This window comes from Cnephaeus nilssonii, assembly GCF_951640355.1.
Source record: "Cnephaeus nilssonii genome assembly, chromosome: 11".
Classification (NCBI taxonomy): domain Eukaryota; kingdom Metazoa; phylum Chordata; class Mammalia; order Chiroptera; family Vespertilionidae; genus Cnephaeus; species Cnephaeus nilssonii.
In genome coordinates, this window is record NC_137082.1 from 12,151,944 (window position 1) to 12,167,510 (window position 15,567).

Here is a 15,567-nt window from a genome sequence, read left to right on the forward strand (position 1 = left end):
CTGTCTGGGAGAAAGCTGCCCCTGAGTTTCTACCCCAATGCCACAGTCCAGTGCCCCCTCCAACCCTCACCTGTATGTCTCTGGATTCCCACAAAGCCGCTGTCTGAAACTGGAGCTCAGAGGAAGCGAAATCCTCGTAAGTTTAAGGGGAACACCTGGGACTCCAACAGCCTCTGTGTCACTCAGCCACAATCCCTGCTGGTTTTATAGCCTGAAGTTATGGGGACTTCTCTTCCCAGCTCTGGAACCCTGGGCTGAGAGTCTGATGTGGGGCTGGGACCCCTTGCTTCTTACGGGAGGCCTTAGAGATATCCCTCCTGATTAAAAAAATCACCACAAAAAAAAAAAAAATCACCACACATGGGTGTCAGACCAGCCTGTTCCGAGCCTCCATCCCTCCTACCAGTTTCAATGTGCTTTCTTCTTTACTTCTCTAGTTGTAGGACTTCCATTCAGCCGGATTTCAGGTGGTTCTGAATGATGGTTGTTCTGTATTTTAGTTGTGGTTTTGATGTGGTTGTGGGAGGTGGCAAGTACAGGTGTTTACCTACGCCATCCATATATCTTTATGAATCTCTCCTGCCATATTTTGAACAAGCCCCCCCATGCTCCCTCTTCTTCACACCTTCCACGCCATCTCTCTGCAGATTCGTGTTCCTTGTGCTGGCGCACTTTGACCTGGAGCTGGTCAACCCCAACGTGGAGATCCCTGAGTTTGACCTCAGCAGGTACGGCTTCGGGCTGATGCAGCCAGAACACGACGTGCCCATCCGTTACCGCATCCAGCCGTGAACAGACCGGGCTCCACACGCTTGCCCCCACCCAGCCCGCACCCGGATCGCCCAACTTTCTATGTCCACATCTGGCCTGGGTGCACAGCTTCGAACACCCAACAGTATCAGCTTTAGCACTTTACTGCTTTTTTCCTGGAAGGCTGGTTGGGGGAAGGGGGAAGAAAGGAAGCTGAGAGAGGAAGGTTTAGTCCAAAATGAGACTCTTTCTGCATGTGCCCGGTTCACCTTGCTCCTCTCATCTTATGACACCCACAAAGTTAGGGCAAACAGGGCAGAATAGGAGTCATGACTGCTGTGCCCCAACTCCCAGAGGGGCCACTGTCCAAGCCCTTGACAATGGTGTGGTTGAGGTCTTAACCACTCAAAGCAGATGCTGGCCTTAAAAATGCCATTTGGGATCTAGCAGTGTGTCCCTTGAAATAAGCTGGTCCCCAAATTGTTTTAAACTAGCTGAAGCCAAAGGAGTCCTTAGACCTGTTTCTGGTCCCCTCATCTCTCCATTCACACCGATTCTTGAGAAAGCGCAGGAGGGTTTCCGAAGCTGATGCATCCACGATTCAGATCGTGAGCACCCTCTAGACGCTGGAGTTGGAGCAGTGGAGCTCGCTGTTCTAGAGTTATGGGCTCCAGATGGGACAAGCCTTGTAAATGCTGAGACTCGAGTCGGGAATAAGAGAGACACAGGCCCCACAGGACGGTCCTGATGGAAGGAAGCAGCCAGGCTCCTTGGACCAAGCAAGGCAAAAACAGGAGGCTTTAGTTTCCTTCAGTCTAGCTCAGAAGCTCCAGCTGTGGGCATGATGCAGTCTGCAGACCTGTTTTCTATACAGTATATATAAATTGTTTCCATATCATCTTTGGGAGAGTTGATTCAAAATGCCCAGCTTCTCTTGAAAAAACCGGGCACACCGGGCCATTATTCCCAAGGGCAGGCACTGGCCAGGGTTGAGAAGCAGCCACCTCCCTTTCCTAGGACGTGTGCTCTGGCTCACCAGGGTTTCTACTTGGTGGAATTTTTTCTCTCTGCTTCTCCATTCCTAGTACCTCCTGGCCCATGAAGGCATTCGAGCTTGAGAACCCTGTTCTAACTCTTAGAGGTGATCTTTTAGGAGGTGGTAGGAACCTGTAACTGGTTCTTAGGCCAATGGTCCATCTTCCTGTGTTCACCACCCTTCGAACAAACAGACCAATGATGAAAACTTGCCTTTGCATCAGTTTGGGGGTGGGGGGGGGGAAGAGGAGCTCAAAGAGAAAAAATTGCCTAGAAACCTTTATTATGATGGTAAGCATTGTTAATATTAGATTCTGTTTATTGAGGACTCTCTAAATGTCTGTGACAGGCAATATGGACATAGTATTTCTATTTTTCACATCATCCCTGCAAAGAGGGGATGGTTACACCTTTTTATAGGTGAGGAAACAGGTTCAGAGAGGTGAGGTGACTGCCAGGGTCACACAGCTCCTAAGCTAGTAGAATTCAGCAAACAGCCTTATTGTCCCAATAGCAAACGCATTCCTTGGGCTCAAGGGGATGATGGAGGGACAGTTCTGTTTGGCATCAGAGCCAGCGGCATGCATGGCTGGATGCATCTCCTGAGATGCAGACACACATACACACACACAGAGCTAAGTGACTTTGGCTTTAGCTGAAGGAGAAGAGAGGACCTGAGATCTCCGGATGTGTCGGGAGCTAGTCTGTTGGAGCAGCACTGGGGCTTGGGGGCTTCCCTGGCCCTCAGCCTCCAGGCGCCCCCAGGATTCCCAGACAGATACTGTGATTGGCAGGAGGCAGGATATCCCCAGGGAAACCCATCTTCATGCCTGGGTGACCCCTGCTGCCGCCTGCTTCTTAACTCGGCAGGAAATCAGGCCTGGCAGCCTCCAGTGGGAGGATGGAGCCGGTTTCCACGGCAACCCTCAGCTGCCTCATCCTAGCTTGGAAGGGAAGGAAGAAGGCCAGCAGAAATAGCAGCAGGAAGATCTCTCTGTGAGGCTGCTACCCTGGTGGGGGAAAGCCCTTATGACTCCCCTCTTCCAAATCAGGGACGCTTTGTCACTGAGATAGATTCTCACCTCTGTTTTAAAAAAAAGGCCGATTTCCTTTAAAGGTGGTGCACCTCCTTGAAGCCACAATCATTAGGAAGAGGCAAATCTCCCACCAGGCAGCTCCAGCTGGTACCAGAGATACTGAAGTACAGCTTAGGAGACAATGATTTAAGCCTTCCCTTGTTTTAATCTTTCTTTTTCTTTTTCTTTTAAAAAATATAAAGAAGAGCGAGAGATGAGTGGGTTAACCCCTTGCTACAGATTATCTAGGAAGGTACTCAGTTGTCATAGTATTTCTTCATACCTTGCTTTAGAATCACAAAATTGCAGGACATATGTTAGAAACAGTCTTAGGTTGACCTAATGAAGTGTTTCTTAACATCATCATTTTTTTTTTTTTGCTATATTTTGTATCGTTGTTTACCAGATATTTTCCTTGAAACAAACTCATTTTTTAAAACCTTATAGTTGTTTGAAAAGGTAGCTTTTTTTTTTTATTATTGCTACCAGTAATGGACAACATATATCACTCGTTGTCAAAAATAGAAAGTGACTGTGAAAAATAAATTCGACGGAAGGGGGTCTCCATGCTGGTGTCGCTGAGGCTCAGGGCCTGAGATCTGTCACTTCTCTGTTACAAAGTGAGACAAGCAAGTATTCGAGTCGCATTAAAGTCAGGCCAGTGCCTCCCCGAGACTTTCTCCCTGACAATCACTGGGAGAAAGGACAGAGAAAGGCGTAAGCGGCTCGCCACGAGGGTCACCTGTGCATTGCACCTGGCCTGAGTGCCTCCCAGGGTCTTCTGCCATCAGTGGCCAAGCACACCGAGCTGGTGACACCCACCTGCCCATTCTTCAGATGAGAGCTGAAGTGTCTTGCCAGACCCATTGATGTTGATGTGTATTTTTAAATAAACAGTGTTTCGTGAGTAGCCTTGCTGTTTAAATAAAGAGTTCTATTTTCATATAATACGGTTGAGTGGAAACATGCTGAAATATATTAAACCATCCTTGTTTGTGAAACTGCCTCTGAGTGTCATTCAGATTGAGGGGCGGCTGTGTCCAGAATGGCAGAGTTAGCTTCTAGGAAGGGAGCACAGAGCACCTTAGAATCAAGTCATACCTCCAGCTACCCTCCCAGGTGTGTATTATTATCTCCATTTGTACAGGGGAAGACGTCGAAGGTCAGAGAGATGAAGTGGCTTGCCCAAGATCACGTGGCTAATGAATAGTAGATGTGGGATTCACGTGCAGGCCGCTCTGCCTCCTGAGACCCAGCTCAGGATCTTTCCATCACTGATCCTCATGGTGGCACAGAAGGACAGAGTAGCCGCAGAGGACTTTGGGGTGGAGGCTCACAACCCCAAAGCTCTCAAAAATTCACGGGATGTTCTTTACCCGTCAGTGTATGTAGGCATTTATTTAAATTTAAAAAAGGTCGGGGGCGGGGGGGCGACGCATAGCTGTTTTGGCTCAATGGACAGAGCGTCGGCCTGCCGACTGAAGGGTCCTGGGTTCGATTCCGGTCAAGGGCACATGCCTGGACTGTGGGCTCAATCCCAAGCAGGGGGCGTGCAAGAAGCAGCCGATCAATGGCTCTCTCATCATTGATGTTTCTATCTCTCTCTCCCTCTCCCTTTCTCTCTGAAATCAATAAAAATACATATTTTTTTAAAATCCTAGCAGCCCTAACCGGTTTGGCTCAGTGGATAGAGCATCAGCCTGAGGACTGAAGGGTCCCAGGTTCAATTCCAGTCAAGGGCATGTACCTTGGTTGCGGGCACATCCACAGTGGGGAGTGTGCAGGAGGCAGCTGAATTGATGTTTCTCTCATTGATGTTTCTAACTCTACCCTCTCCCTTCCTCTCTGTAAAAAATCAATAAAATATATTTTTAAAAAAATCCTAGCATTTAAAAAAAGGTGAAATGAATTAGATTTGAGAAAAAAAAAGAGAACATTGTTTTTCTTCCAAATATTTGAGTAAAAAATAATGTCCCGAGGTTAATGTCCCTCACATCAGTTTCCTCATCGTGAGGGGGGCCATGGAGACACATTTATTGAGAGTGGATTTGGCTGTGAGTGACAGGCTTGTCAACTAACAGCAACATTTCCACATTAAAACATTACCGTCAATACAGCAGACATTTCTTTCTCTGTCGTGCAGATACAGGAGACCAGAGGTGGTGTGGCACCTCCACACTCACCAGACCCCTTCCTTCTGGTCCCCCCAGTACCGGTTAACCAGTGGTTTCCACCTTAGGGTCCAGTATTGCTGCTTGAGCTCCAGCCCTTCTATTTACATTCCAGACGGCAAGAATGAGCAAGGAACAAAGAAGAGAAAATCTGCTTGCATCCCATTGGTCAGAACTTAGTCACATGACACTTCTTGCTACACAGGAGACTGGGAAATGTAGTCTTTCCAGAGGGGCATTGTACCAGGCAAGGGGAGATGAGGAGACTACTAATGGGTATGGGATTTCTTTTGGGGGTGATGAAGTGTTCTAAGACTGTGGTGAGGGTTCTAGAATTCTGTGAATTTATTAAAAACCATTAACTTGTACATTTTGAATGGGTGAATTTTATAAAATTGTTATGTGTATATTTAAAGTAAATATTTAAGCACCTCACGTGTGCTAGGAACTGTTCTAGGCAATGGGGACCCAGCAGTGACTAAAACAGCCCCCCAAAATTCATCCTCATGGAGTGATATTCTCCTGGGGGAGACAACAATAGTCTAGGTCAGTGGTCGGCAAACTCATTAGTCAACAGAGCCAAATATCAACAGTACAACGATTGAAATTTCTTTTGAGAGCCAAATTTTTTAAACTTAAACTTCTTCTAAAGCCACTTCTTCAAAATAAACTCGTCCAGGCCGTGGTATTTTGTGGAAGAGCCACACTCAAGGGGCCAAAGAGCCGCATGTGGCTCGCGAGCCGCAGTTTGCTGACCACGGGTCTAGGTAATAAGTATAAGTATGTCGTGATGATAAGTACCATAGAGAAGAATAAAGAGGGAAATGAGGTGGGAAATTGCAACTCTAAGCAGGGTGAGCAGGGAAGGCCTCTCTAAGGTGATCTTTGAACAGAGACTAGAAGGAAGTGAGAGGAGCAAACCACAGGGGTATGTGAGGGAAGAATGTTCCAGAAAGATGGAACAACAAATGCAAAGGCCCTGAGCTAGGAAGATCTCAGGCAGTTGGAAAGAGGCCAGTGTGGCTAGGAGCCGTGGAGGGTTCTGGGTAGAGGAGAGACATGATCTGACTTGAATCCAGCAGGATCCCTCTCACTGTGTATGTGAGAATAATAGGCTGTAGGGGGACAGGCAGGAGGTAGGGAGACAGGCCAAAAGGAGACTGCGACAGTCCAGGAAGGTCTCTGCCCTCGTAGATTTTACTTTCAGGCAGAAGAGACAACTTATCTGAGAAGCAAGTCAACAAAAACACAATGTCAGGCACTGAGAGGGCTCTGAAGACAAGCAAACAGCACAGTGGAATGTGGTGGTGACACGGCGATGGAGATGGCCATGGCTTTGGAGATGGTCAGGGCAGATCTCTCTCCAAGGAGGTGGCAGATGAGCTGAGGTTTGAATGAAAAGTAGCCAACCTTGTAAAGAAACAGGACAAGAACTTTCCAGGGAAAACAAATGGCAAATGCAGAGGCCCTGAAGAGGCAAAGGGCTTGGTGTATTTGAGAAACAGTGAGGCTGCCAGGGAGGCCGGGCCGAGTGAGATATGACAAGAGCGGTGCCTGGAGCACGCTCCGCAGCCATGGCGGCAGCCTGGTCTTTACTCTAAGTGCCTCTGGAAGCCATCAGAGAGTTTAAGTAGGAAAGTCAACAACAGCTTTCCTTTATATGGAATCAATTTAGCTTTATAAGAATCTTGTTCCATCGTCCTTATTTTTCTCATTCCATGGTGGACCAGTGAACAAACACCTTTAATGCACTGGTGTTTGGGAATCATGGCCACCTGATACATGATCCTGAGGGGTGTGTCTGCGGGGAAGGAGGGTGATGAATGGGGAGAGCTGACAGTGTGCAATCCTGTCACCCTGGGAACCTCCCCTAGGACTTCAGTGTAGCCTGGGAGAGACAAGGCTGATGTACCCATGTTGCAAACCTGGGAAAGTGGATTCTTGCAATAAACAGGGTCTCTGTGTGCTTTTATTTCAGGTGTTCTTAATGCTGACCACTGTGGGGAAAATGCTGATTTCCTGGCCAAGAGCCAAACTCTCAATCTCCTTGCTAAAATAACTCTTCAGATAGAGGCAGCCATGAGCTCAGCGAAAATAGGGCCAACCTCCAAATCAAAACCTGAGGCCAATCCAATTATAGGTACCAGGCACCTTTTGCCAGTGATTGGGCTAATGGTGGTCATGTAACTCAGTACCAATGAGATGGCCCAGGAAGACTGTGGGGAGCTTCAGAAATGTGGGAGAAGCTCATCCTTCCTCCCTATGTTGGAGTTATCATGTAAGAGGGAGGCCATGGCAGCTATCTTGTGATCGTTGAGGATAAGAAAATCTCAGAGAAATAACCAAGAATCCCGAGATCTCTGAGCTGCTCCTGTGATAGATCTGGAATCACTTGTATCTGGATTCTGTGTTAAATGGGATAATAAGTGCCATTACTGTTTAGACTCTAATTAGAGGCCATATACCATGGTGGTTTGCCTGGGCTCTGCCTGGTTTTGAATCATTGCTGAGTCACTTAATACCAAGGTGATTTGGAGCATCTCTTTGTGCCCCAGCCTTTCCACCTGTAAGATAGGGATAATGGATAATAATAACATCTCCCTCATAAGATTTTGTGAGCTTTAAGTGATTAAAACTGCCATTCACAACTAATGGATGAGATGGAAAATGAATATCCTAAGTTAGCCTCATAATAGAGTTTCCCAGAGGAAAGAGAATCTGACCCAGACCATGGAGAGGCAGAAAAAGTGACACTAGATCTGGGTTTTAAAAGGTGAATAGAAATTTCCTGTGTGGGAAAAATTATGGTTGGGTCAGGGAAGGATTCTAAGCAGTGGAAACAGCATGAGCAAAGAAGCTGTATCAGTTATCTGTAGCTGTGTAACAAACAACCCCAAAATGTAGGGGCTTAAAATGAAATCATTTTATAATTTCTCATGGTTTTGTGGGTTGGCACAGACTTAGCTGGATGGTTCTTCTGGTCTCACTTGGGTTAGCGCTCAGGTAGCTGCAGTCAGATGTCAGGGAGGCTGACCTCAAAGATGGCGTCTTGGCAGGGGTGACTAACAGGCTGTGCTCAGCTGGGACATTGAGATGGCTGAGTCGCTCTCTCTTTCTGTGTCATTTCAGGGCCTCTCACTCTCCATGTGGCCGCCCCACATGTTCTCTCTTGCAGTGTAGCAGGAGTCAGACTTGTACCTTTAAGAGTCTCATGCTCTACCGACTGAGCTAGCCGGGCACCCATTAGACTTGTACCTTTAAAGGTTCATCCTGGTAGCCTGGGTGAGGTTGGATTAGAAGAATCTGGGGGAGGGAGGTCAGAGAGGAAACAGATGATATCAGGAAGAGATGGACAAGGGCGATAGAGAGGAGGAAGGAGAGACATTGGTCCCCAAAGACTGAAGAGCTGGATTTTAATGAAATATCATCCTAGGAGAATCAGTTAATTAGCTCTTGATCTCTGTGGCTTTGATTTCTTTCTTTTGCTGACTCACTCATTTTCCATCGCATCTTGGAGTTCCCAGGCTCCTCTGTGAGGAAGACATATTAGTTTATCTCTAATTGTTCTGCTGGAAGCCTGTGCCTCATTCCATGCTCACCTGCATTTCATCATTGTTTGGCCACTAACCCTGGAAGTTAATAGATTTAGCAAAGTCCAGGCCACAAAAGGGCTCAACAAACTACATGCAGGTTTATCTATTTCCCTCTGTGGGGACCCTCTGTTGGCACCCCATTTCCTCCCAGGACGAGAGCCTAAGAGACCATTTCTGGGCTTAGCACAGAATATTACCTGTAGTAAAAATTGTAAAATGTTAGGTGATCGATGGGTGGAGATGGTCAAGTAAGTGGATAGATACAAGGGTGGGTGGAAGGGTAGGTAGATGGGTGGATAGATAGGTGAGTAGGTGAGTGAGTGGTGGATATATGCACGAATATTTGGGATGAATGAATGATGGGTAGAGGGATGAATGAGTAGGTAGACAGATGCATTTGTGTGGGTGGATGGATGAGTCTGTAAGTGGGTAGGTGATTGGGTATATGGAGGGATGGGTGGGTGGGTGGGTGGGGGCTAAATGGGTGGGTAGATGGATGGGTGGAAAGACAAATGATGTGTGGATGGATAGATTGATGGAGAAATAGTAGGTGGGTGAATGAATGGGTAGAAAAATGGATAGTGGTTAGAATATGTTAATAAAGAAAGAGAAGTGAGTGGGTGAGTACATGGATCAATGGGTGAGTAGGTAAATAAATGGGTGGGTGTGTAGTTGGGTAGTTTGGTGGCTTGAGTATATGGATGGATGAATGGATGATTGGGTTTAAAGGTAGGTGATGAGCAAAAGATGAAAAGAATGGATAAATATTCAGGTTGGCCAGAAAACCAGGCTCACCTATTTACCAGAAACTTGGGCCAGGAAACCCAGCATTTGATAAAGACAATCAGGCTAGCATAGGACAGGCATTAGAATCAGACATCTGACCACTCAAGTATCATCCAACAGCTAATAGGTCTTCCTTATATTAAAATATTCAGCCCAAGGATAAGAACACTAGTAAGAATTTTAAGTGACATCAGAAACATGCAAAGCATTTAGTACAGTGCCTGATATATACTTACTGCTCAATCAATGTGAGCTGCAATTACTGTTTGTTAATATTGCTACTACTGTTGTATTAATGTGTACTTACTGATGTTAGGCATGGTGCTAAGCACTTCATATGCATTATCTCATTCATCCCTCCTGCAACCCAGGAGGTAGATTCAATCATTAACACCATTTCCCCCACAATTATTATTATTATTATTATTATTATTATTGTTGTTGTTGGGTGTGACAAAAGAGAGATGGGCAAAAAGACTGGAGTCCAAACCGATGGAAAAATCCCTGGGGCTGCTGGGACTTTGGGCAAGGCCACAGCAAAGAGCAGTTGTCCTGAATGACCTCACTCAGAGATGTCAGTGATTTCCCTTGAGCCTTTGGGTACCCCCATAACCACCCCCATAAAGCAATTATTTCCCCCCAGGGGTCCATGGAGGAGAAGGAAGTGGGGATTAATTAGTGTTGCTCAGTGCCAAGAAACCTGAGTAGGACACTCAGTGGGATTATAAATAAGTGATGGCTGGAGTTATGGAGTCCAAGAAAAATACTGATTTCAAATGGACACATCCCTTGCCAGCACAAATTAGAGGGGGATTCACTTGTATTTACATGGATGAATGGTGCCAAGTTGACCTCTCTCAGCCTCAGAGAAAAGTCTCAACACTTCTCAGCGGGAAGTCCGAGGGGCCTGAGCAGAAGATGGCTTGTGACCTGGTGCTGGTAGTTGGCTGCTCACTCCCTGGTAGACCACTGGGATGCTGTTCCCCTTGGTGAGCTTTTTAGTTTTCTCATCTGTAAAATGAAATGGTTGTACTTGAACTCTTATTGCAGGACCCCTTCTCTATAGAACCTTCTGAGTTACTTTATTACTTTCTTTTCCCTGTTTCCTGTAAGTTGGGGTGTGTGTGTGTGTGTGTGTGTGTGTGTGTGTGTGTGTGTGTGTGTGTTTGCCTTATTTCTTATAAGTACATTACAAGGAGATGGTATACTTCTGGTTAGTAGAGAGAAAATTGTATTAGTTGTGCTCTTTGGGACATAAAAGACAAAATCGTAGCCCAATATGGCTTAGGTAAAAGGGGTTTTTACTAGCTCACATGCCTGGAAAATCCAGAGGGGATTGCCTTCAAGTAAGTCCAAAAGCTCTAGTGACATTGTCTCAATCTCTGGGCTTCACTTTCCCCCTATTGGCTGTATTTCTAGGTAGTCTCTCCGATTATGATGACAGAAAATTCTAAAAAATGAATGCTGGTTGCTAATAAATAACTTATAATCTTGTTGTTAATCCAACCCAAGGATATTTTTCCAATGACTTTTAGAGAGAATGGAAGGCAGGGGGAGAGACATAAACATTGATGTGAGAGAGACACATGGATTGGTTGCCTCTCACACACACCCCATCGGGGCCGGGATCGAGCCTGCAACTGAGGTACATGCCCTTGACTGGAATCAAATCCAGGACCCTTCAGTCCGCAGGCCAACACTCTATCCACTGAGCCAAACTGGCTAGGGCTAATTTATAGTCTTCATTTAGAAAATAAAAACTCTAAATTAGACACTGTGCAGAGTTTGAGGAACCAGAGAGAGGCAAGACAATCTCTGGACTTCTTTGGTTTTTGTACGCAAGGAGCACAGACTTAAATGTATACCAAGACAGCAAGTAACATAAATGAGAAAATGCCCTGAATGAGAAACATAAGGAAGAGGTAGATACTGCAGGGAACTGGAGCTCACATCCTGCCTATAGGGGGCAGCTATGGCTCAAGGGCAGTCACCACTCTGTAGCAGTCATACTTTCCATGTTACACAGGAATGCGGTCCCAGTGTTAATTAGTTCTTCCAATTTTTTAAGAGAAGCCAGAAATCCAGATTTTTATGTAAACTCCTCTGATAGTTAAATCTTGGCTCAATTTTTTAAAAAATATATCATAATGGCCAAACAACAGAAGTCCACAAATAATCAGCTCATGACCCCTGCTATCTGGCATACAGGATTGTCCAGAGGACTGGAACACTGCTTACACACTAGCCATTCCCTCCCTTCCTCCCTCCCTTCCCTCCCTTCCTTCCTTCCTTCCTTCCTTCCTTCCTTCCTTCCTTCCTTCCTTCCTTCCTCCCTCCCTCCCTCCCTTCCTCCCTCCCTCCCTCCCTCCCTCCCTCCCTCCCTCCCTTCTTTCTTTCTTTTCTTCCTTCTTTTCTTTCTTTCTCTCTTTCTTTTTCTTTTAAAGATATGCGCAAATATTATTTAGCTGACTTGAGGCTGTGAAACATCTCAGGGGTCTCCTCATTAAGGACTTGGAGACAGGGTGAGGGAAATAAGAGAGCTTTTTGCCAATTTTATTTCTATATAACTTGTCACCACCCCACCAATAGGATCAGATATTCCTGGGGTCAGAGGTATGTCTTATTCATTAGTTTCTTATATGCCCTCATGTAAGAGGACTTACTTATTCATTCAACAAATATTTATTGAGCAGTTACTCCATACCGGGCATTATGTCGGGCTCTATAAGAACAGTGTGGCAGACACTGTTGGTTGCCTACTCAACTTCAATCTTCACTTCTTCCTGGTTAAACAAACTTCAGTTTTGTAAGGGCAGTAATGAATGTAGCAGGGTGAATCCTGTTCCTTTTGTCAGTGATTGGTCTAGGAGTGGCCATGTGACCCATGGTAGGAAATTTGGCAGTGGGTGGAGAGATTATGAAAAAAAGAGAAGCATGACAGGAGAATTAGTTTTGGCCACCTTGGCCATCTTGTTCTTTTTGCCTTTGAATACAATTTTACAGAGATTGATGCAAGGAGTGGTGGCAGCCATGTTGTGACTGAGACAATGAGCCGGGGATAGAATATATTGTAGAAGACAGAGCAAAAGGTGGAAGAAATTTGGGTCCTTAATAACATAGTTGAGCTGCTAAATCAACTCTCATACCACTCTTCTCTGAAATTTTAATGTGAAATAACTAAATATCTTTATTATTTAAGCCCCAATTAGTTAAGTATTCTGTTACTTGAGATGAGCAAGACAGACCAGCTCCTGCCCTTGGGTAACCTATAATTTATCAGTTAAAAGCTAGCAATGAGTAAATGCTTTCTATAAATTCCTCATAATAACCCTATAAGGCAGGCACTCTCTTTATTCCCATCCCCATTTTACAGAGAGAAAAATTGAGGCCCAGAAAGATTAGATTACTTGCCCAAGGTCATTCTGCATGTAAGTAATGACATCAGAATGCTTGCTTTCTGAGCCACTAGGTCCTGAGTAAGTTTGCTCTGAATCCTTGTTAAGTAAATGAATGGACAAGTTGTAGCAGTAGAGCTGTTTGCTGAAAAGTGAAAGAGCCGTTCCCATTGTCTGCACTTACAGGTGCATCCAGATGTTCTTTATCTGAATCTGGAGCCAGACTTTGCAGGAATCAGGCCACCCAGTGGGAAGAATCTGAATGACATCGAATACCTAACCCTAGCCTTTACTGAGGAATCTCCCCTGTCAGAGCCTTGTGGCTGTGAAATTGCCCAGCCATCCTCACCACCATTATCCCAGTTCAAGCCCTATTACCTCTAGCCTGGGCAATTGCAGAAACCTCATGATAGGTCTTCCTGCTACCAGCTTTTGTCCCTCAACATCCCATAAAGCCCACAGCAGCTAGAAGAATCACTTCAAGACAGAGATCAGCAGATGGGACTTTTCTGCTTAAAACTTTATTCTGGCTTCCCATTGTTCTTTCTAAGCTCAAACTCAGTCCTTAACCTTATTTGTAAAATCCCAATGAAGCGCTACATGGTTTGGTCCTGTCCACCCCTCTAACATCCCTTCCCAAGCTCGTTTCTACCTTCAAGCTTTCGCTCTTTCTGGCTCCCTTGTGTGTATCCCCTTCCTCAGAACTTCACACAGTTGTCTTCTCCCTGCCCTTAGGTTCTCAGCTTAGACGTATCACCTCCTCTAGAAAGCCTCCCCTGCCTGATTACCCTATCTAAAGTTGCTGACACTTGTCCCAGGCATGCTCTATCACTTCCTCTTGTTCACTTTCTTCATGGCATTTATTATAAGCTGAGTGATCGGTTTATTTATTCCATTATTTATTAACTGTATTCCCCACCAGAATATAAGTCCATGTGTCATAGAAACTGCCATTTTTATTTTCACTATATCTCCAGTATCTAGAGTAGTGCTTGGCACATAGTAGGTGTTCACTAATTATTGGTTGAAAGAATAGCATTTCCAGAGCAGGACATACCTTTGCCTTCTATTAAATTAAACCAGGGTTTCTCAACCTTGGCACCATTGACATTTAGAACAGGAGAATTCTTTATTGTGGAGGTCTGTGCTATCTATGTATTGGAGGAAATCTAGCCACACCCCCAGCCTCTGCCCACAAGGATGATGGAGCCTTGGACAAGGGTCATGATAATGGAGGTGATGAGACGTGAACAGATTAAAAATATGTAACAATATTATGTTCAACTCTATAGAAACAAATCCCTTTAAGTTTAGAAATGAAGAAAAGGGACACAGAGGGAAAGGACCTTACCCTGGGGGCCGAGGGCTTATTCACAGCTTTTCTCCTCCAGAGCAAGGGGCTCACTATTGTATCTCAGGGCCTATTTACTTACCATGCAGTAAATATGTATTTGAAAGAATAAATGGGTAAATGGTGCGGGAGGAGGATAACTATGGCATCGTAGGGAAGCCTTGCTCACCTCTCCAGGTAAATCCTTGGTTCTATATTCACTTCTGGGGATTACGTGATCGATTCTGTCTCCCCCATTGGACTGGGAGCTCAAGGGGAAGGTGTTTCTTTTACTGAGTCCGCCACAGGACCTGGCACACAGGGAGCTCTCAATAACTAGCTGTCCAATATAACATGAATGAATGAATGAATGAATGAATGACTAGGCTATATAAATTAGCTCACACCTCACTCTTCCCCTCACCTTGGTTTTTCTTCTTAGCAGTTATCACCAACTGCCACATTGCATATTCGTTGATGTATTCATTGTCCACATTCCCCCACTAGAATCCAATCTAGAATTAGATTTTAGAATCTAGAATAGAAACTCATGAAAGCGAGGGCTATTTAAAATTGCAGCCTTCCCCCCCCCCCCCCATCTCTTTCCTTTGCCTTATTATTCCCTCAAACGCTTATTGTCCTCTGAAATGTTCTTTGACTTTGTTTTGGGTCTGTCTCCAGCCAGCTCCGCGAGAGCCAAGCTTCTGTGTTGGGTTCACAGCTGTATCTCAGACGCTTATCCTAGTGTCTTGCACACAGCGGGCACTCAGTTCACGATGTTGACAGGACTGAGGAAGGCGGGATTGCCCGGAGGGAGTGGAGACAGCCCAAGTGGAAAGGTTAGGACTGCCAGGCTCCTCCTCGCCCAAACCCCCAGCCGGCCCACAACCTCCCCAGCAGGCTGACTCGGGCAAGCAGGAGTTAAAGGCGTTCACGCTCGCGACCCGCAGGTGGCGCCGTCCCGCCTTGGTGCGGAACTCTGGGCGCTCTGAAGTGCGGGACAGAATCGCAGCGAGCGCGGAGCCGAAGCTCAGCCCGGACTTGTTGATCTCGCCCAAGCAGCCGCCGCCGCCGCCGCCGCCGGGAGAGCAGGAGGAGGAGGAGGAGGTGGCGATACAGGAGGCGCCGCCCGAACGCTGTCCTGCCACCCGCGTCCGCGGCGTCCGCCTGCGCCCCCAGCCTCGGAGAGCGCGCTCGGCTTCGCAGCGCCCGCAGCCCCGGCGCGTCCCCAGCCCGGCCGGCGTAAGCTGGGCCCAGCCCGGCCCCGGGTCCGCCGCTGCCCGCGGGCCCGGGCGCCCGGGCGGCCGGGGCGATGCTTGGTCCCTGGCCCCTGGAGGCGGCCTCCCTGGGGGTGAGTGTTGGGGCGTGCGGCCAGCGACGAGAGCGCAAGGGGACACTAGGGGACTCGCCTGCCGCGCGGCTCGGCCTGTT

The 15,567-nt window shown here is 46.6% G+C and overlaps 1 protein-coding gene across 2 annotated transcripts in view; it reads left to right on the top strand.

Moving 5' to 3' along the window:
* PTGIS (prostaglandin I2 synthase) overlaps positions 1-3,834 on the top strand; it is a 42,210-nt gene extending 38,376 nt beyond the window's left edge. For both annotated transcript variants that reach the window (XM_079784025.1, XM_079784024.1), the window contains exon 10: positions 648-3,834. In XM_079784025.1, the coding sequence (XP_079640151.1) occupies positions 648-792 (145 nt within the window). In that variant the 3' untranslated portion in view covers positions 793-3,834. The remainder of the gene's footprint in view (positions 1-647) is intronic.
* Positions 3,835-15,567: the final 11,733 nt, after the last annotated feature.